The 23,866-nt window shown below is 47.8% G+C and overlaps 1 protein-coding gene across 1 annotated transcript in view; it reads right to left on the reverse strand.

Moving 5' to 3' along the window:
* Positions 1-23,445, reverse strand: part of LOC142311524 (serine/threonine-protein kinase 4-like) — a 90,628-nt gene extending 67,183 nt beyond the window's left edge. The window contains exon 1 of the mRNA XM_075350032.1: positions 23,318-23,445. Within this exon, the coding sequence (XP_075206147.1) occupies positions 23,318-23,352 (35 nt within the window). The 5' untranslated portion in view covers positions 23,353-23,445. The remainder of the gene's footprint in view (positions 1-23,317) is intronic.
* Positions 23,446-23,866: the final 421 nt, after the last annotated feature.

Here is a 23,866-nt window from a genome sequence, read left to right on the forward strand (position 1 = left end):
CGCAAGTAAACTAAAGGTGCAGAAATTCTCAAGTGTGAAAAACTAAACAAACACTGAATGTGGGAATGTAGCCTTTAAGAGCTTTATGAGTCCTTTCTAGTGAGGAGTGAACACTAAAATGCTCGGGTGCTTGGTACTCGAATGGAGCAAATTGGAAAGCTCGGTGCTTGTCTGGAGTAATGAGTATAATGGAAGTCAGTGGGAATCTCGAGCATTTTTCCGGCAAACGCTACTAAGAGGTCTCAGGGGCAGTAAAATTGCTGAAATGGATGGAAAAGTGCTAAAATGGAATGGGGAGATGTCTGAACGCATCACTGACTCTCAGGTTGCAGCTGGTAACAATGTTGTCAGAGTATTATACTACTTTGTACTGACTGATAATAAAACATACCAAACTAAAAAGAACATGGATTTGACAGGAAAACATGTTTGGAAACATTTTTTCCTGTATAATAACGTGTATATAAGGCAAAGTTAAAAAGAGAAAAACTGCCTCCACCACCCCTTGGGCTAAGTTCACACAGTGGTTTTACAACATTTTTTCACTCATTGTTTTAAAAAGGGAGAAAAAAAAAAAACAAACAAACACTGAAAGACTTGATATGTTCCTCCTTTAAAAAAAAAAATGAAGCAGTTTTCCACTTCAGTAAAGAAAAAAAAGATTTCTGATTTTTTTCCCCATTTCTAAGGACTCCGGGACTGGTGAAGCCTATGCACAAAGTGCAAGGCCTATAAAAAAATTGAAAGGAGGGATTGCAATACATGTAGAAGATGGCCTAAGAAAACATTTCTTTCCCCATTTGGAAAGAGTGGGACTCCTAGACTGGTAAAACGTATCCACTATCTGCAAGGACTTTGAAACATTATAAGGAGGCACTCCAATACACCCTGGAACACATGTAGAGTAGGGCCTCAGAAAATATTTACATTTAGAAGGAGTGGGAGTTCTTTAGCCAAAAACATGAAGTCCGGGATTCAAGGCCACTACCCCGGGTACAACAAGGACCTTCAGGCATCCAACTCTGATTTTGCTCCAGGTAAGTTGGGCGGCAGTTCTCGCTGTACCAGCTCAGGGCATCATGCAGCCCAGAGGCTTCACATAGATTGAAGCAGGGGTATCCAAACATTTTTTAATCTCCTTGGAGACCTTTGCCAATGAAAATTCATGAGTCATTTAGGGAAAACGTCTCCAACCCATCCTGGGGAAAGAACACCACAAGTCCTTTGTCCATTTATTCACACAAAAAGTGTCTCTCCCATTGTATTAATCTTTATTTTATTTATTTTTACATGAACTTGACCCAAAAAGTGTATACAGTTCATGGTTTAAGTATTTTTATTGTCCTCTTTCTCCTATATCATATCAACAGGATTATCATACAGCCTTCGCTCCAAATATTTACAAGGCCATGAGGCGGCCCGTACTCATAATTTTACTCAGCACAGATTTGAGCCAAATTAAAGTCTCAAAGCAGCAGGGACTAAAACTTAACTTTTATTTAACATGATTAAAATAAAGTGCAGTGCAATATACATAAGGTTCAATATACAAGAAAAATAAGGGTCAATCTCACCCGATCCTTCTCCACGGATGAAGTAAGCACCAATCAACAAGCAAGGAGCCACAGTTTGGAAAAACAAAGACAATAACCAGGGTATGAAGTATAGACAATCCCTTGTCACGCCACAAGTGAAGACTTCAGCCCTGACAAGGACAGCACCCTAGTAAGCTATCTGCCCCACAACCTCAAAAAAAACGCCCATAACATCACCCTTGCCATGACCAATGTAGCTACTGAGAAGGTCCACTTAACGACCGACATGTGGACAAGTGATTTTGGCCAGAGATGCTAGATTTCCCTGACATCACACTGAAGGCCAGGACAGAGTTGGGCCCTGGGACGACACACGTGCTACAGACGCTAAGGATTGCAGGCCCTAGTTCCACCTCCTACACCAGTTCCTGCACCCGCTTCTATACTATTTCCGAATTGTCATCTCAGAACACGTCGTCCATATCAGTTGCAAGCTATAAGCACTGCCTCGGTGAAGCAGGAACAGGCTTCATTGAAACTAATTTGTTTAGGTGAAAAACAGCACAATACCGAGTTGTTGAAAGATATAACAGATCTGACAGATCTGTGGCTCTCGCTGCTGAACCTATAAACAGGCATGGTTGTGTGTGATAATAGCCGTATCTGGTGACAGCTTTTAGCAATGGCAAGCTCGCACACGTACTATGCCTGGCCCACTTGCTCAACCTAGTGCTTCAGCACTTTCTGAAAACCTACCCATATTTGAATGAGCTACTTGTGAAGGTACTCTGCAGGTGTGCTTATTTCGGCTACAACTGGCTCCGGCCTGGCAATGCTGCAGTAGTGCTTGCAAGTGCCAGCTCACCGACTGGTGTGTGATGTGACCACACACTGGAGCTCCACATTACACGTTAGCAAGGTTTTGTGAGCAGTAGTTGAATACCAGTTACAACATACTCATCGATATTCAGGTCAGCATCCGCACATAGGAACCAATGAGTGGGCATCGATGTCTGACATCTATGAGGTTCTACAAAAACTTTGAGGAATCAATCAAGAGAGTGAGCTGCGATGACGCCATAATCAGCGTAACCATCCCGCTTCTGTGTCTACTCAAACATTTGCTGCTCACAATTAAAAATGAAGCTTTCCATGTTGGACCAGGTGAAGATGGAGAAAGTACACAGGGTGCTACATGCTTGCATATCCTGACTGCTTGCCTTGAAGAGTTGCCGTTAGGCTTATGGATTCTGATGCTTTCCACAACCTCATGGCGACGGCTGTCAAGCGGCACATGGTCAACAGCTGTCGCTATTGGTGTGCCGTTCTCGCCTTACACCATTACAGATGTCTGTAAAGCAATATACCCTGCCTATATGCCTCTAATACAAAACTATCCCTCCTCCAGCAGCTATTTGTACACTGAATGCAGCTAACAGTGTATTAATAGAGAATAGAATAGATGTAGGCCTGAAAAAAACTTTTGGTTTTATGTAGCAGTAGCAGCAGCAAAGAATGTAATGCTAAAATCCCTGCCTACATGCCTCTAATATGCTAATGTGGCGCCCTGCACAAGCCAGGGGCCACAGAGCACAACACCCCACACTCCCGGTCAGGCACACCGAAGTCAGACACAAAACCCTTGTTGCCTTCCTCCAGGGGCTGATGTTCACACCAGGGGGTGGGCCAGGCGGTTGGCCCCGCCCACCGAGGAGTTCACAGTCCTGGAGGCGGGAAAAGTAAGCAGATCAGCTAGGGAAGTGAAAGTGGAAGGAAGGAAAGTGGCAGCTGAGCAGACTAAAGTTGGTCCGGGTGTGTGGCCCGGATGGAGCAGCAAGGTTGGCAGACGGTGGTGACCGTCTGCAGGAGTGGCCTATCAGAGCTTACCGTAATGATCGTGGACGGGCGGTGGCCCGGCGGTACCGGACCGGTACGCAAAGAGAAGCCAGCACCATCTGGCAGGGGCTTGCGGACCCCGGCAAGGCTAGGAGTCGCCGTGAATTTGCCGAATTCGTTAGTGAAGGGAACCTCCTGGGTTTCCCAGCAGCCAAGTCCCAACAGAAGGCAACAGTCCAACCAAGAGAGGGAGACACCGCCACCGCCAAGGCAACCGTTTCCCAGGGCCGGAGCCTGCGGGCAGAAGGGGCTCCTCCAGCCCATATCCAAGCTGGGGAGCGGGTTACCGGTGTGAACCCATTGGAACCATCTACCGTACATAGGTGCAGGGAAAGGCAGTCACCATCAACCTGCCGGGAGAAACAACACCGCAGCCGTCTGTGGGACCCGTCCATCCAGCCGTGTGTTTTACCGAGAACTGTGTCCTCATCATTGGCTGAGTGAGTAGCACCGTGCCGTGCGGCACAGCGCTGCCCCCGCAACTCTGCACCTCACCAGGCCCTGTAACCCGCCTGTCATCCATCCCTACCCCCATCACCAGGCCCCGGGACAACCAACCCCCTACCCACGGAGGGGAGAACTAACAACAAAGCTGCTCCCTGTCACCGCTCCCGGGATCCCCGTCTAGAGCAGCGGTGGTGTCACCAATATCACCACAGCCGTGGGTGGCATCACGGACAATAATCAAATCCCCACAATCCAATCCCCACCCTTTTCACTCACGGGCGAGGAGCCCCGCTCGAGTCCCCGGGATCCGGCCCACCGCTCGAGCCACCACAGAGCAGCGGCAGCAGCAGCCGGACCCGAGCAGTGGGAGAGCGCAGCGTCCCCTCCTCCGTCCGCGACACTATTACTTCTCCTGTAGCTAGCCCTACAATAATTGCAGCTAAAAGTGTTATTATTGGAGAATAGATTTTACTTAGCCCAGTATTCTGGTTAGCGTCTGCAAATAAGAACCAACGAGTGGGTATGGATGTCTGAGCAATCAACTAAGATAATGAGCATCGATGATGTCATAATCAGCATAACCATCCTGCTTCTGTGTCTACTCTAATGCTTGCTGCTCTCAATGAAAGAGGAAGCTTTCCATGTGGACCAGGTGAAAATGGAGAATGTACACAGGATACATGCTTGCATATCCTTACTGCTTGCCCTGGAAATGTTGCTGTGACGCCCTGGCAGAACCAGATAGTCACACAGTTTAGCCCCCCCCCCACACAACACCTATCCCACACAGGGTTAAACCATCCGATCTGAAACCCTAGTCACCCCCTCAGGGAAGGACAGACACCGGTGGGCGGGACCAGGCGGATAGAGAACACCCACCTAGGGGTCTGGAGAGCCCAGGGAGGGAAACAGTGAGTGGAGTTTAGTTTGGAGTTGCGTGAAGTCTGAAGTTGACAGCTGCGTCGGGGTTGGAGCCCTAGTGCAGAGGCTAGGTGGCAGACAGTAGCCAGTGCCAGCAGGAAACGTGAAGACGGCTGCCAGAGATCCGAGGTGGACCGGGACAGGGTTATAGCCCGCCGGTACTGACACCGGAGAACCGACCCGGAAACCATGCACAGAGGGGGTAATTGGTCCCTGAAGCCAGGACCGGCACCAACGACCTAGCTAATTAACCAATTGAGGGCAGGATTTTAGGTCCTGTCCCAACCTAAGTCCCGAAAAGTAAACAACCACCCGCAGAGAGGGATAGGGCATCCGCCAGGGCCCGGTAGATCCCACGGGTCAGCGTCTGACGGGCACGGCTCCCTACCAAAGGACCGGGAGCGCACTCCCAGTGTTACACACCGGGAAGTCTGAGCTTAGAACAACACAAAGTGCAGAGTAGAAAGGCATTGACTACTAGCCCGGGTGTGGGACCAGATACACCCGTCTGCGGAGGCCGGCCACCACCACCTTGGTTTACCAAAAGAACTGTGTGTTTACTGACTCCACATATCAGTGCAGCTGCATCCAGCACCAGGACAACCAACTGTAAGGCCGGTGTCACACGGGACGATCTATCGTGCGATCCCACGAGCGATTGTACCCGCCCCCATCATTTGTGCGTCACGGGCAATTAGTTGCCCATGGCGCACAAAGTCGTTAACCCCCGTCACACGTACTTACCTCCCGGACGACGTCACTGTGGGCGGCGAACATCGTCTTCCTGGAGGGGGAGGGACGTTTGGCGTTACAGCGACGTCACACAGCGGCCAGCCAATAGAAGCGGAGGGGCGGAGATGAGCGGGACGTAACATCCCGCCCACCTCCTTCCTTCCGCATTGCCGACGGGACACAGGTAAGCTGTGTTCGTCGTTCCTGGGGTGTCACACGAGCGATGTGTGCGGCCTATGGAACGATGAACAACCGGAGCACAGAAGGAGGACCAACTTTTTGAAAATGAACGTGTCAACGAGCAACGATAAGGTGAGTATTTTTGCTCGTTCACAGTTGTTCGGAGGTGTCACACGGTACGATATCTCTAACAATGCTGGATGTGCGTCACGGAATCCGTGACCCCGACGACATATCGCCCGATATATCGTACCGTGTGACGCCGGCATAAGTGTGCTGCTCCCTGCACAACACTGGGCCCCGGGGCATCCATCCCTACCCACGGAGGGGGTTAACATCCAGCTGCCATCACATCTTCCCCGGGTATCCCACAACAGCAGCGGTGGTGCTACATCTCACCACACACCGTGGGTGGCGTCACAGACAGTTTATTGCAAATCCCCGTAAATATACGTCCCCTTTTATTCGAAGTGTCCGCACAACCCCCGGGTCCGGAGAACCCCTCGAGCCACACCGTAGACCCGGATCCGAGCAGCACCGGCTGTTGGCACGAGGGTGGCACACCTCGAAACTTGGCGTCACAAAGAGGATACTTACCCATCCACTTACCTGGTGGAAGTGCGCCTTGTTCTGGACTGTCAGCAGTGCTCCGCTGCAAAATTTTGAGAAACCGCCATTTTTATGCGCGAAAAACAACAAAGACGAAGCCCCGCCCCCTGGGAACATGGCCGGAAGGAAAACCCTGAGGCCGAAATAAAAACTAGCAAGCCGCGTCTAGAGACTGCTCCCGAAAAACCAAAGGGGAGCAGCAAGAAGATGTCGGCACCAAATGTGGATGGCGGAGTAGCGCCTGCCGCTGTAGCAGCGGTGCCCGTGAACGAGGTGGTTGGCAAAGATGCAGCGGCCCCTGCTCCGGTCTCAGGAGCGGTGGGGCCTGTGGTTCCGGGAGTTACCCAAGTTATGCCAATTACCTTACCTTACGTGCCCGGCGCTGCCTGTTTGCCGCAGTATGATGGACGGCCCGATGCCCTGCAGGTATTCAAGAAGAAGATATGCACTGTTATTGATATGTACGCCATGACCGGCAAGCAGCGCGCATCGGTGGTGTTGGGACGGCTTCGGTAGCCGCCATTTTTGACAAATTGCAAGTTGCTTTTGAAACCCGCAGGACAGCATCCGGGACTACACCATGAGGCTGCAGACCGCTTTCCGTACGCTGAGACAGACGGACTCCATCACCGAAGTTGAAAGTAATAAGATGCTGGTGGAGCAGTTCTTGCAGGGGCTGGGGTCCGCTGAAGACAGCAAACAGCTGCGGCTGTGGGCCCTGAGCATCTGGACTTCGACTTTGCGGTCCTAAAGGACCGAGCCACTAAGGCCTTACAAACCTCTGAAGCCGGTGGCCCCGAACCACCACCTTGGCCGGCTGATACTGCTCCAGTCTCAGTGGCGCCCCCTTTATTAGTCCTGGGCGTCCCCTTTATTAGTCCTGCAGCGACGCCCAGGACTCCCGAGGACTTATCACAAGTACAACACTTGAGCCAGGACGTCGCTAGGATCCTCGCAACCCTCCAGCTTCCGCCGAAGGCCAAGTCAGCAGAGAAGATGCAGCTCGCCGACAGCCCCGAGGATGTCCCTTGGATGCAAAGGAGAAGGAACAGCAACAACAACAACAACCGTTATGGACAGCCCGTTTGCTACAAGTGCAACAAGACTGGTCATTATTCCCGCTGGTGTCCTTTGAACGAGCAACCCCTGAGGCCAAGGGCCAATCCTCAGGAATAGATTCTCAAGGCCCAGCTGATTGGCGTGATCGGTATGTCGGAGGCCGCCCTATCATCTCCCTTGCTGTGGACGGTATCCCGACGTTTGTCCCTCTCCTTCTGGACACCGACTCACAGGTAACGACTATACCGTATGTATTATACAAACGTTACTGATCTGATGATGAACTCACCCCAACTGATGCCAGCTTGACCATCATTGCGGCTAACGGACTCCCTATGACCCAAGTTGGGTTTAAGGAAGCATCTTTAAAGGTAGGGCGAGTGGAGCTGACGCATCCAGGACTCATTGTGGTGCAGAATGACCCTAGTGATCGTAACCCAAAAATGGTGCTAGGGACAAATGTGATTGAGAACTCCATGGGAGAAGTCCTGCATTTGTTACAACAACTGTCTGCCACGGCAGGAGCGGGCCAGCAGAGGGCTCTGCAACAGGAAATTCGGGCCCTCCTGCATTGGCAACAGGTGAACATGTCAGGTGGAGAGATTGGTAGTGTGCGGGTGATGGATGTAGCGCCTCTAGTAGTGCCTCCACGGAGTGAGATGATGATTTGGTGCAGGACAGCAGTAGACACTAATGCCATCCAGGTAGCAACCTCCACAGTTACCACATCACAATCAGACGGTGACAGTTCACCGAAGCAGTTAGAGGAGTGGTGTCAAGAGCTACACGTAGGCACTGACTTCACGTCCGCACACCACAAGGGAGGGGTGTACAGGGTAGTGCAGGAGTATGAGCAGGTATTCAGCAAACACCCGTTAGATTTCGGGAGGATTAAGGGGGTCCAACACCACATCCCTACCGGTGCACATCCCCCCATCAAAGAGAGGTATAGGCCGATTCCACCCGCACATTACCAGTGTGCCAAAGACATGTTGAGGAACATGAAGGAGGAAGGGGTCATCAGTGATAGTTGTAGTCCCTGGGCAGCTCCGTTGGTCCTGGTAAAGAAGAAAGACGGCAACATGAAGATGTGTGTGGATTACCGGAAGATTAACCAGATAACGCACAAGGATGCCTACCCTCTCCCCCGTATTGAAGAATTGTTGGCTGCACTAAAAACAGCAAATTATTTCTCTACTCTTGACCTCACTAGTGGCTACTGGCAGGTGTCTGTCGCGGAAGAGGACCGGGAGAAAACTGCTTTCACCACCCCGATGGGTCTCTGCGAGTTCAACAGCATGCCTTTTGGGCTGTGTAATGCCCCAGGAACCTTCCAGCGGCTGATGGAATGCTGCTTGGGACACCGCAACTTTGAAACCGTCCTGCTATATTTGGATGACGTCATTGTCTACTCCAAGACGTACGAGACACACCTGGAGCACCGTTCCGAGGTGTTTGAAGCTCTCTCCAAATACGGGATGAAACTGAAGCCCTCCAAGTGTCATTTGCTGAAGTCTAAACTGCAGTAACCTCGGGCATGTGGTGAGTGCCGAAGGTGTGGCGCAGGATCCAGAAAAAATTACAGCTATACAGAACTGGCTACCACAATCAAGGAGGTGAGGCAGTTCCTGGGCCTGGTAGGCTACTACCGTCGCTTCATCAAGGGCTACACCAAAATGGCCGCCCTCATGCAGGACCTTATGGTGGGGCAACCCAGGAATGGCAAGACTCCTAGCCCCCCATTCACCTGGGGTGAAGAACAATAAGAATCCTTTCAGCAGCTAAAGTAGGTTTTGACCTGAGAAGAGATCCTAGCCTACCCACACTATGGCCTCCCGTTCATTCTATACACAGACGCCAGTAATGAAGGCCTAGGAGCTGTCCTGTCCCAGAATCAGAATGGCAGAGAAAAGGTGATTGCTTATGTCAGCAGGAAGCTCCGGCCGACGGAGAGGAATCCCGAGAATTATAGCTCCTTCTTGGCACTCGTTTGGGCGATAATCGAGAGGTTCAAGCACTACCTGGCTTCTGCAAAGTTCACTGCCTACACAGATAACCCTTTAACTCACCTGGATACAGCAAACCTGGGGGCTCTAGAACAGCGCTGGGTGGCTCGGCTGGCGAACTATGACTTTACCATTAAGTACCGGGCCGGCCGCAAAAACACCAATGCAGATGCGTTGTCTCGGATGCCACACCTACCTGATGGAGGGGCGGATGAAGATGAGTTGCAAGAACTTGAACTGCCTGCGTTCCATCAACCTGACAGTGTGAAAGACGCAAGGCCATATAGTGGCCAGCAAGAGGCAGCCTTCAACCCTCTGCCCCACGATGGTTTGCAGGAAGCCCTAGACAAGGACCCCGAAGTCCGGCTAGTCAAGACACTAATCTCCCAAGCTCATTCCAGGATGGGACCCAATGCCGCCGCAGAGGCACAGTGACTGTGGAGAGAAAAGAGACCGTTTGTACTTACGACAGGGCAAATTGTAGAGAGTTGACTAATCCTAAGAACCATGAAGAGGTCCGTCAGATTATAGTGCCGCAAGCATATGTGTCCGTGGTCTTGAAAGCTTACCACGATGGAGCTGGCCACTTCGGTTGGAAGAAGTTGGAGATGCTGCTGAGAGAGCACTTTTACTGGATTGTGATGAGAGAGTCCATTGAGGCATGATGTAGGGATTGTGGTCCCTGTGTGCTAAGACGAAAGGATGGAACCAGCCAGAAAGCCCTATTGCAGCCAATTGTCACTCACCAGCCACTGGAACTTGTCACTTTGGACCCCGTCAGGCTCACACCGAGCCGGAGCGGCTACACCTACGCCCTCACCATCGTAGATCACTACTCCAGATTCACGGTAGTGGTACCCGTCAAGGAACTAACGGCTCGCACTACGACCTGGGCCTTCCAAGCATACTTCTGCCGGCCGCATGGTTACCCGGAGAGGGTGCTCACTGACCAAGGCCCTACCTTTGAAGCGGAAATCTTTCAGGAGTTCTGCAACTTGTACGGGTGCAAGAAGATCCGTACCACCCCGTATCATGCCCAGACCAACGGGATGTGCGAGAAGATGAACCACTTGGTCCTCAACCTTCACAAGTCCTTACCCCTCGAAGAGCGGAACCTGTGGTCTGAGAAACTACCTGTTTTGGGGGACATGGACAACAACATTCCCTACAGCTGCACTAAATGCACACCGGCATATCTAATGAGGGCGAGACCCGGAAGACTGCCAGTGGATCTGGACTTGGATGTAGAAGTGCCTGAAGCTATCTCATCAACTGTCGACTGGGACACCAAGCGTCAGAGACAGTACCAACAGATCCAAGAATATGTGGAGGGAAACTTGCACCAGAGCAGGGAAAGACAAGAGCAGCATTTCAATAGACGAGCCCAGGCTGCCCCCTTCGAACCTAGAGATATAGTACTCAAGAGGAAGAGAAGACTGCACAAGCTGGATGACCAGTGGGAGAGGATCCCCTATGTTATCCAACACACCGATCGGGAAGATCAGAAGACGTATCTTGTCAGTCGTGACCAGGGGAAGACTACGGCCACTGTCTCCAGGGACCACCTGAGTGGAAGTGTCCAGAACCCCTGAAGATGGTGGAGAAGGCTCCCGCTCCCACTCCAGGCGTGGAGAAAGAGAAAGAGGTGATCCACACTATTATGGGAGACTTTCCAGCTGATTGGCCTCTTTAGACTGGAGCGGTGATTGTTCCTATTATAATGTTCCCACAACCCGTGGAAGATAGAGCCAGAGAGGTCCATCAGCGACATACCAACACAAGCGCCCAGAGATGCACCTACACCACACCCCCGTAGGTCCCTACCAGCTATACCTGACACTAGGGAAGAGGGACCCGTAATTCACTCTCCTCCACCAGTCCTAAGTGTGGGCTGAGGGCTAAGAAGGTCCACACGCCCTAACTTGGGTCGGCCACCACTCACGTACAGAGAAACTGATGTTTAGTGAGTGGTGTCCGCTTGCTATGTAAATAGTGTGTGAATGAGTTCCAATTAACCGAATACTTCACCTGATTAGAAGAAGATTAAGGTAGCGGTTCCCGGCTACCCACAGTTGTGTTATACCTTTGTTGAAAACTTTCAACAGTTTTAAAGGACCATGGCTTAGGACTGGCGAGCCAACCCAAAAACTTTTGGGCTTTGTAAATAATTACCAGACCCCCTTTCTTGTCCCGCCGCAGTCTCTGGAGAGGCTGATTGGAGGAAGGGCCTGCGGTAGAGTCGGCCGAGGCCCAGTCACTATTAAAACCGGTGACTACCCTCCAGTCCCCGGACTTTGGGTCCGTGAGATGGACTGCCGGGTAAGGAACTTTTTATCCAGTCCGTGTTGGAGTCACCCGGACCCGTTCCTGGACTTGGGCAAAGGGGTGTGCACCAGTGTTTAGCAGTGGCACCAGGGAACAGGTTGTTTGGGTGGGGGCATGGTGAAAGGTGGTCTGGTCTGCCCCATCTCATTTATATGTGCAACGTTTAAGATTTATTCCTCCTGTAAGGGAAGAAATTGTAAAAAGTTATTATACTTGTAAATCTGTTTTTCTACTTTTTCTAGTTCCCATTAAAAAAATAAAAGGTGGTGGTCGGACAGCCCGCGGATGGTCTGTATTAATCCAAGGGGGAATGTGACGCCCTGGCAGAACCAGGTAGTCACACAGTGTAGCCACCCCACACAACACCTATCCCACACAGGGTTAAACCATCCGACCTGAAACCCTAGTCACCCCCTCAGGGAAGGACAGACACACCAATGGGCGGGACCATTCAGATGGAGAACGCCCACCTAGGTATCTGGAGAGCCCGGGGCGGGAAAGAGCGAGTGGAGTTTAGTTTGGAGTTGAGTGAAGTCTGAAGTTGACAGCTGCGTCGGGGTTGGAGCCCTGATGCAGAGGCTAGGTGGCAGACAGTAGCCAGTGCCAGCAGGAGACAGGTAGACGGCTGCCAGAGATCAGAGGTGGACCGGGACAGGGTTGTAGCCCGCCGGTTCCGACACCGGAGAACCGAACCGAAAACCGTGCACAGAGGGGGTACTTGGACCCTGAAGCCAGGACCGGCACCAACGGCCTAGCTAATTAACCAATTGAGGGTAGGATTTTAGGTCCTGTCCCAACCTAAGTCCCGAAAAGTAGACAACCACCCACAGAGAGGGATAGGGCATCCGCCAGGGCCCGGTAAATCCCACGGGTCAGCTTCTGACGGGCACGGCTCCCAACCAAAGGACCAGGAGCGGACTCCCTGTGTTACACACCAGGAAGTCTAGCTTAGAACAACACAAAGTGCAGAGGAGAAAGGCATTGACTACTAGCCCGGGTGTGGGACCAGATACATCCGTCTGCGGAGGCCGGCCACCACCACCTTGGTTTACCAAAAGAACTGTGTGTTTACTGACTCTACACATCAGTGCAGCTGCATCCAACACCAGGACAACCAACTGTAAGTGTGCTGCTCCCTGCAACCCTGCACAACACTGGGCCCCGGGGCATCCATTCCTACCCATAGAGGGGTTAACATCCAGCTGCCATCACATTTTCCAAGGGTGTCCCATAACAGCAGCGGTGGTGCTACATCTCACCACACACCATGGGTGGCGTCACAGACATTGCAAATCCCTGTAAATATACGTCCCCTTTTATTCAAAGTGTCTGCACGACCCCCGGGTCCCGAGAACCCCTTGAGCCACACCGTAGACCTGGATCCGAGCAGCACCAGCTGTTGGCATGGGGGCGGCACATTGCCTTTTAGGCTTGTGGAGTCAGAGGCTTTCCACAACCTTATGGCGGTCCCAGCCGCCTCTATAAATTTCCATAGAAGAGCCATGGTTTGCTGTTCTCACCTTCCATTAGTTATAAATGCTTTTGCCGTTTGTATATTAGTGTACATATCAGTCTTCTAGGTCTAGAAACTGTCCCAATTTTCATGTTCTGTAACCGGTCACCAGACCAGTTCTTCTTCGTGAGCATGGTGTTAGCCATATAGATGCACAAAACTTTCTTTCCCTAATTTCCCAGTATATATTACCCAATAGTTTTCCTGCTTTGAACAGAAAACTTGCCTCCCCATTATGCCTGTGTGCAGTGCCCGCTACTCGTAACGAATATGCGACCTGCTAACAGCATAGCAAGTACTAAGGCTATGTGCCCAAGGGACTCTGTATCCGCGGACTTTTCCACAGCTAAATCCGCAGCATTCCCCCGGAAACCGCACCTTTGCATAGGTGCGGATTTGTTGCGGATTTGACGCGGATTTCGTGTGTTTTGACATTCAATTGAATGGGCAAAATCTGCAGGTAAATCCGCAGGAATAATTGACATGCTGCTGATTTTTCCGCAGGGAAATCCGCATTATTTCCGCTGCGGAAAAAAACGCAGCGTGGGCACAGCAGTTCCCAAATGCTATAGAAATGGCTGGGGAATAGCTGTGCTGCAGATTTTTGAAAAATCCGCAGAATTGCCGCGAAAAAACCACGGCAAATTCCGCGCATTTTCCGCAACGTGGGCACATAGCCTAATAGTCAACTACTCGCTCAACACTAGTCCCTGTCTTTAGTACAGGGGTCTCCAACTCGGCTGGGTATATGGTCAGCACGTAAATAAAAAAAAATATTTTGGGAGCTGCATTCTTTGCAGGTTAAAAATGACATTTTTTGTGCAACCACATACAGTATATTTTTCTATACACTTTTTGATCATGCTTTTAACATTTTGGCATGTTTATTTAAAATGGCATTCATTGTATGGGTTATGGTACAGTTTTATAGCTTTTGACTTTACAGATGTGGCAATAATAAAATGTGCACTATTTTTCTTTCCTTCAGTTTATATCTAAAACAGCAATTTTAGTGTAAAAAATATTTCTTCATGTTAGATTTAGAATTTTTTTTTTTACATTTTTACTTCCCCCAACCTTTCCTCCCTCCCCCCCCCCAATCGGCCACATACAGTAATATTGTCTTACAATTAACACACTATTGTAATTCTTGCCAACATCTTCTAGTAATGTGCCCCATCCTTGTCCCCATATTGTAGTCATGTCACCCATCCTGGTTTTCATCCTCACCTCATCTGAGTAATGTTTCCCATCTTGGTCCTCATCTTGTAGTAATGTCCCTGTCCTGGCTCTATTCTTGAAGTAATGTTCCCATTCTGGTCTTCATGTTGTAATACTGTGCCCATCCTTGTACCCTTCTTGTAGTAATGTCCCCGTCCTGGTCCCCTTCATGTAGTAATGTGCCCAGCCTTGTCCCATTTTCTAGTGATGTCCCCATTCTGGTCCTTATGTTGTAATAATGTGCTCTTCCTTGTCCCCATCTTGTAGTAATGTACCCATCCTGGTTCCCTTCTTGTAGTAATGTCGCATCCTAATCACCATCTTGTAGTAATGTTCCCATCCTTATCCCCATCTTGTGGAAATGTGACAATTGAGGACCCCATATTGTAATAATGTCCCTATCCTGGTCACCATCTTGTAATAATGCCACATCCACATCCCCATCTTGCAGTAATGTCCTCATCTTATAATAACTTCAACATGCTTGTCCCTCATCTTGTGGTAATGTCACCAATCTGTAATAATGCCCCTATTGTGCTGTTCGTTTCTGAACATGTGGCCTGCAGGCACCATAGACCCCTTGACAAGTGCGGTCTGGTTCAGGGGGCCGCCGAAGTCAAAGGTTTATTTCATTTGAATATGCATCCTTTAATGCAAATTAAAATGAAATGTATTGCCTTGTAGAGACAAGCTATCTGCATAGCAATATCAATGCTAGCCACTGGAGAATCAGAGCCAAGCAGCTGACGTCGGCATGTTGGCATTGCAGCATAGGACGTCAGCTGCTGGCCTCTGATTGGCGGGTGGCTGGCATTGGAATTGCTCTTCAGTGAGAGGATCTCTGTGCAGCAATACATTTTATTTGAATGTGCATCCAAGGAAACACATTCATGTGAAATATAGCTATCACATAAGCCCCTGGACCGGAGGTGCAATTGCCAAAGGGTTTATTGGGGGCTGCGGGCCATATGAAGCAGCCTCACGAACCGCATGTGGCCCGAGGACCGCGTGCTTGAGTTTCCTGCTCTAGTATTATATGCACCACGCTCCATCTTCAGCTCTTCCCGATGCTGCTCCAGTTTCACGCCACCATCTTGTGACTGTAACTTTTGAGTAATTGGAAGTCAGAGGCAACGGTCACAAGCTTGTTCTTGCTCTCATAGACTTACTTTGAGGTGCGATTTCGGTATCACTCAGAAAACACTGGAGCGATTTGGCAGGTAACAAACTGCTGGAGACTGAATGAAGCGGCACTGATGAAGACGGCAGCTGGTGAGTATGAGACTAAGTGCAGGGACCTTGTTAAAAGTCAAGTAGAATGTGTACATTAAAAATAGTATACAGCAGAGGTCCCAAAATTGTAGCTTAGGAGCCACATGTGGCTCACTGGCCTGTGAAGTGTGGCTCGAAGACCCGTGAAGTGTGGCTCACGGGCAACTTCCTGCTTGGTGCATTAGCACCGGGGCTAGCTAACAACTAGCAGGTCTCCAGATGGTGACTTTTGTGAGTAGCCCTTCACATAAAAGCAGATCTGGATGCGGTAAGGTGGCAACACGTGAATCTTGGTATACATCTCAGTGATTTCTGTGGAAAAGCTTTCGCTGAAATTATACTGGTAATGGGGGCTCTGGCTGCCACTACGAGGAGGGTGGCAGGAGTTGAATGTGCCTCACGACCCTCCCTCAGAGCTGAATGTGCCTCGCGACCCTCCCTTAGAGCTGAATGTGCCTCGCGACCCTCCCTCAGAGCTGAATGTGGCTCACTACCTGCTCTCAGAGATGAATGTAGCTTGCAACCCTTTTTTAAAGCTGAATGTGAGAGTATAGCAATGGTCAGGGAATGAATATGTCCGAATATAAATAGCAGAATAGGATAACTGAAGTGAGCACTAATATATATATATATTATGAGTGCAAGCCAAAAAATACATACTATACAAGGATAAGGTTGCACATCAAACATAGATAATGGTATAATGCCTCAAGCATATGGAAAAATATTGGAATATACAATGAAAAATGCTACTTGCTAATTTGAACATGTGAATAATGAATTGCATACCTGCCATGAATATTAGGAAAAAGGAGATATTTAGCAATTTTCTGAATGAACACAGCTCCGCCCCTTTCGGCCATGTTTTTTCCATCTCCTATATAAGAAAGTCCTTAGTTACCCCTCTCCACCCATAGCAGTTTTTAATTGCAATGAGATGACACACAGTTAGGGTCACAGAGCTAGGGACCTCAATATAGAGATGTACCTTGACGAGGTCTTGGGGCTCAGTTACATTGATCAATGCGATTGCTAAATATCTCCTTTTTCCTAATATTCATGGCAGGTATGCATTTCATTATTCACATGTTCAAATTAGCAAGTAGCATTTTTCATTGTATATTCCAATATTTTTCCATATGCTTGAGGCATTATACCATTATCTATGTTTGATGTGCAGCCTTATCCTTGTATCGAATATAAATAGCAGACCAAAGAAATACAAGCTTTAAAGCAGGAAGTCGGTGTGAAGAGCTGGGTATTTTATGATAGTCACTTAGTGCCTTCAGGTTGCTAATGCACAAAAAGCAGAAGTGAAGAAAGGGGCTTGCCAAATAACATGTTACACAATCGTATGCTACAGTCATGAAAATGTAAGAACATCCACAGAGGCCATGTCAATGTGGAAGCTGCACAGCGAGAGTGTCGTGTGTGATCTCTGATTGTGACAGCATATCCTGTATCAAGACTCCTACACAGCCGCCCCTATACTGTTACAAGCTGCTGCATATGGAGTATTATATATATATATATATATATATATATATATGTATGTATATATGTGTATATATATATATATATATATATATATATATATATATATATATATATATATATATATATATATATATATATATATATACACACACACATATACATATATACACACATATATATACACACATACACACACACACACACACACACACACACATATATACATATATACACACGCATACACATACATACACACACACACACACACACACACACACACACACACACACACACACACAGCCAGCACCATAATATTTGTTGACAATGTAGTCTATGGTGTTTGGACAATGGAAATAAGAATCAGATCATATTGCCCACTTTGTTATTCCTTGACATTGGCAGTTCCAATGGTCATAGTCGTCCTACTTTCCCTGACATATCAATATAATATGTAGTCTAAGTTAATAAGACCATTCCCGGTAATGAAGAAAAAACAAAAAGCCAGCACCAAATGTGCACTTCAGCACTAAACATTCCAAACTGTACTTATAAAAATTTTGAGATTTTTTGGCAAAAAATTGCAATTTCTTGAGCTGCCTCGCCACGTCACGGCAAATCTCATTTGAGGCAGTCCTACACTAAAATATTTTTATAAAAATGTGCCATACGGCCTCACATATGAATAGTAGAACTGCTCTCAGCAGCACTCACCTGGTCTATTTCAATCCCGTACCCATGACTGAGTCATGGCTGTGGGCGGGACAGGTCCAAGCAAATGCCGCATGAAGTAAACAGCCTGTGGACAAAGCCTGATGACCCAATGTGAACAGTCACCAACCGCCAAAATCTAGACAGATGGAATACATCCCAAACTGGGGTGCATAGCAAGGTGGAGGTCAACCACCGACCAATTCAATGAAGAAAAAACAAAAAGCCAGCACCAAATGTGCACTTCAGCACTAAACATTCCAAACTGTACTTATAAAAATTTTGAGATTTTTTGGCAAAAAATTGCAATTTCTTGAGCTGCCTCGCCACGTCACGGCAAATCTCATTTGAGGCAGTCCTACACTAAAATATTTTTATAAAAATGTGCCATACGGCCTCACATATGAATAGTAGAACTGCTCTCAGCAGCACTCACCTGGTCTATTTCAATCCCGTACCCATGACTGAGTCATGGCTGTGGGCGGGACAGGTCCAAGCAAATGCCGCATGAAGTAAACAGCCTGTGGACAAAGCCTGATGACCCAATGTGAACAGTCACCAACCGCCAAAATCTAGACAGATGGAATACATCCCAAACTGGGGTGCATAGCAAGGTGGAGGTCAACCACCGACCAATTCAATGAAGAAAAAACAAAAAGCCAGCACCAAATGTGCACTTCAGCACTAAACATTCCAAACTGTACTTATAAAAATTTTGAGATTTTTTGGCAAAAAATTGCAATTTCTTGAGCTGCCTCGCCACGTCACGGCAAATCTCATTTGAGGCAGTCCTACACTAAAATATTTTTATAAAAATGTGCCATACGGCCTCACATATGAATAGTAGAACTGCTCTCAGCAGCACTCACCTGGTCTATTTCAATCCCGTACCCATGACTGAGTCATGGCTGTGGGCGGGACAGGTCCAAGCAAATGCCGCATGAAGTAAACAGCCAATCTCAAAAAAAAAAAAAAAAAAATTTTTATAATGCAGTTTGGAATATTTGATGCCTTAGTGCACATTGGTGCTGGCTCTTTGTTGTTTCTTCATTCCCGGTAATGGTCTAGACTGAGGGCTTGAAAGTGATCTACAGGAATCTGTAGGTAAACCTGGATGGAAGTGTTTGGCTTTACCGTAGCACCACAAGGGTAATAATGCAGTACGCTGAAATCAGACTGTCCACGCACAGCAGAACATGCCAGGGTCTCCGAAAGACTAGGCTATGTGCGCACGTTGCGTTCTCTGCAGTGCGGAAAAGAACGCACCCTTTGGCAGACTGGACACTGCGCTTATAAAATAAAATGCATCCACAGCACATGCATTTTGGATGCATTGCATCCATGCGTTCTGGATGCATTTTTGACAGTGCGTTCCCCCGGCAATTCAGCTTTGCTACATGCCGGCTGACAGCACACCAGAGTCGCGCGACGAGAATGAACTCGGGTGAACTGCACCCGACTTCATTGTCATATCGCAGCTCTGTCTGTGTGTGGCGTCCTGATTATCATCTTGACCGCACACATCCCGACATTACCGCCGACATTCCCGCACACCACCCGACATTACCGCCTACATCACCGCACACCCCCCGACATTACCGCCTACATCACCGCACACCCCCCGACATTACCGCCTACATCACCGCACACCCCCCGACATTACCGCCTACATCACCGCACCCCCCCCGACATTACCGCCTACATCACCGCACACCCCCCGACATTACCGCCTACATCACCGCACCCCCCCCACATTACCGCCTACATCACCGCACCCCCCCCACATTACCGCCTACAACACCGCACCCCCCCGACATTACCGCCTACAACACCGCACCCCCCCCGACATTACCGCCTACAACACCGCACCCCCCCCGACATTACCGCCTACAACACCGCACCCCCCCCCACATTACCGCCTACAACACCGCACACCCCCACACATTACCGCCTACATCACCGCACACCCCTCGACATTACCGCCTACAACACCGCACACATCCCAAACATTACTGCCTACATCCCCGCACACATCCCGACATTACCGCACACATTCAGACATTACCGCCTACATCACCGCACCCCCCCCGACATTACCGCCTACATCACCGCACACCCCCCGACATTACCGCCTACAACACCGCACCCCCCCCCGACATTACCGCCTACATCACCGCACACCCCCCGACATTACCGCCTACAACACCGAACACATCCCGACATTACTGCCTACATCCCCGCACACATCCCGACATTACCGCCGACATTCCCGCACACATTCAGACATTACCACCTACATCACCGCACACACCCCGACATTACCACCTACATCCCGCCTACTCTTTAATAGATTGACTACTGACACCTGCCAAATAACGTTTGCAGATTTTTTTTTCCCATCTTGATTTTCACACACATACATATATTATACAATTACAGTATATTATATATATGTATATATACACATACATACCTACACATACATACATACACAAATACATACAGTATATACACACAATGCATACCGGGGAAATAAAAAAAAAAAAATTATCAAAACTGCAAACAAATCACCATTAGTCGAGCATTTAATATTTTCTGACTAACTCGTAGTCAACATCTGACTGCAGCATTTTTTTCTTCCAGAAATTAAAAACATTACATTTTTGCAAAAAAAAAAAGCAATGTGTGATATTGTCCTTAGGGTATAGTGCAAGCAGGTCAGATGTCACCTGAAAAAACGCTTAAAAAATATTTACAAGAGCACAGCCATGTCAAAATGGTTTGCTGTAGATATGTTGTGTCTTTTTGAGCACCTTTTAGCCACTTTAGGCTTCCAAAGCCGAAACGCGTCTAAAAAGGACCTGACCATTTTTCAGGCAGTTTACCACTTTGAAGTCGCTCACTAATTTGTATATACCAGTTTTTAAAAAAAAAGACAACAGAAGATGCTTCTGGAAAACCACCGCAGACCTTTTCCCAAATCGTCTCCTGGTTCAAAAACTTAACATCTGAAATCATTGTGTGCAGATCCCCGGAAAGAGGTTACTAAATCTGCTTTTCTAAGCCAAGACAACCCTTCTATTATAGGTTATTTCTGAAAGGTGTTATCTGTGACTCCCTGATACTGCAGAGGAAAGTGTATTATTAAATTATTATTAAGAAAGTCACTGTGATATCATCCATGTGAATGGCTACATTGCCACCAGAGTAAATGGAAGCAGCCATGAGTGAGCACTACCATGCTCCGGTGCGCAGTACTTGTAACCAGGGCTGTGGAGTCGGAGCTCATTTTGGTGGAGTCGGAAATATATAATAAATAGGGGACAGTAGTGCAATGCAGAATGTGCTGAATATTTTACTAAATAATAACATTTAGTATAATGCTTATATTTAAGTGAAAAATATATTGTAGTACAATGTGAACATCAGACATTTACGGTAATTATTTTTATGATACAATAATCAAGATATTTGGATAGAACATAAAATATATTTATTAGAATACAACTCTACAACACAAAAAACTAATAAATTCTAAATATGTAAATATATATATATATATATATATATATATATATATATATTATACATACATACATACACACGATAAATACACACACAAGATATATATGTAGTCTACTGTATATTACATAGTGTATTATATATTTACAATTTATTACAGTTTGTGTTCTAAAGTTGTATTCCAATAAATATATTTTATGTTCTATCCAAATATCTTGATTATTGTATCATAAAAATTATTAAATGTCAGATGTTCACATACACATGTTCATGTATTACAATAAATTTTTCACCTAACTATAAGCATTATATGTAGGAGTCGGAGTCGGTGCAAGAGAAATTGAGGAGTCGGAGTCGAAGGTTTGGCTTACCGACTCCACAGCCCTGCTTGTAACGACTATTGATGATCGAGCACTACCACGATCAGTTCTCGTAACGAGCAGTTAGATGCTTGGATGGACATGACTCATGTACCGAGTATTAAAGGAAGTTAATGGGGATCTTCCAGAAAAAATGCTTGAGTTCCCCATTAACTTCCATTATACTCAGGTCTCACCCTCACCCATCCGAGCATCCAACTGCTCGTTATGAGTACCGAGCACCCGAGCATGATAGTGCTCTCTCATCACTAGTCGTTACGTGTACTGAGCACTCATGCATGGTAATACTCGCTCATCACTAGTCATTACGTGTACCAAGCATCTGAGCATAGTAGGGTTTGTTCATCACTAGTTGTTACGAGTGCCGAGCATCGTAGTGCTCAGTCATCACTAGTTGTACGAGTACCAAGCATCCAAGCATGGTAGTGCTCACTCATTACGAGTATCGAGCATGGTAGTGCTCACTCATCACTAGTTGTATGAGTACCGAGCACCCGAGCATGGTAGTGCTCACTCATCACTAGTTGTACGAGTACCGAGCATGGTAGTGCTCACTCATCACTAGTTGTATGAGTACCGAGCACCCGAGCATAGTAGTGCTCACTCATCACTAGTTGTACGAGTACCGAGCATGGTAGTGCTCACTCATCACTAGTTGTACGAGTACCAAGCATGGTAGTGCTCACTCATCACTAGTTGTTACGAGCATCCGAGCATGGTAGTGCTCACTCATCACTAGTTGTACAAGTACCGAGCATCCGAGCATGGTAGTGCTCACTCATCACTAGTTGTTACGAGCATCCGAGCATGGTAGTGCTCACTCATCACTAGTTGTACAAGTACCGAGCATCCGAGCATGGTAGTGCTCACTCATTACTAGTTGTACAAGTACCGAGCATCCGAGCATGGTAGAGCTCACTCATCACTAGTTTTACGAGTACCGAGCATCCGAGCATGGTAGTGCTCACTCATCACTAGTTTTACGAGTACCGAGCATGGTAGTGCTCACTCATCACTAGTTTTACGAGTACCGAGCATGGTAGTGCTCACTCATCACTAGAAGCAGCATTACACAAAGTTATCATTCCCACATAGGTAGCTGTAGTTGTTTGCTAATCGCCCATCTACAAGAAAAGTAAACGTCCAGGATATATAAAAATAGAAAAATTTAGGGGAAAATGGCCACTATGAAGATATAGCTAGAAATCATCACCGCAGATAACAAATTAATAAAACTTTAGAAAATGTTATAGTGAAGCACAGAAGTAGAAAACAGTGATCTCATCAATGAAATGCAGATCACTGGACATACTGTGCTGTCATAGACATAAACACAATCCAGACATTCTGAAAATATAATACTAATACATACAAAGAATACACTGATATATGCAGAATCAGAACTGTGCTGCCTCCATCTAAAGCTCGGCTATTAGAGGAGGACACAGACAGCAGCAGTGGGTGCTGCAGATAGGACAGGGCGGACGGTTCTACCTCCTCGGGTGGTTCCTCAGCTGCACAGTCTCCATGTCGCTGCTGCCAGGTGCGCGGTGCCCAGTGCCCCCAGCACTACATGTACCAGCCGTACAGACACTGTGTGCACAGACAGACAGACACTATATGTAGTGAGCGGAAGTAGGAACAGGAAGCGAGTTCAGCACTTGCAGCAGCAGCTCTGATGTCACCTCTGATAACCCACAATGTAGCCTGCAGGTGACTTTCCTTGTGTGGTGACTTATCTCTAGGTATTGGGCACAGACTTCAGCACTTATTATTCTCTAGCTGTTGTAGAACTACAACTTCCAGCATAAACTTCCAATCAAGTGATTTACAACCTGCAAAGCATGAAAAACTATGCAAAAAAGCAACAGGATGGTGTGCTGATATAGAAGAGCATCTGGGGCTGATGCCACAGTTTTTGTTTTTTTTTGTCCTGCATTGGTCAGTGCTGCGGCCAGGTAGTGATGGGTGAGCGTGCCGTGCTGCCCACAGCTGACGAGCGTGCCGCGCTCACCACAGCTGACGAGCGTGCCGCGCTCACCA

Source organism: Anomaloglossus baeobatrachus, chromosome 5, assembly GCF_048569485.1.
Source record: "Anomaloglossus baeobatrachus isolate aAnoBae1 chromosome 5, aAnoBae1.hap1, whole genome shotgun sequence".
Lineage (NCBI taxonomy): Eukaryota > Metazoa > Chordata > Amphibia > Anura > Aromobatidae > Anomaloglossus > Anomaloglossus baeobatrachus.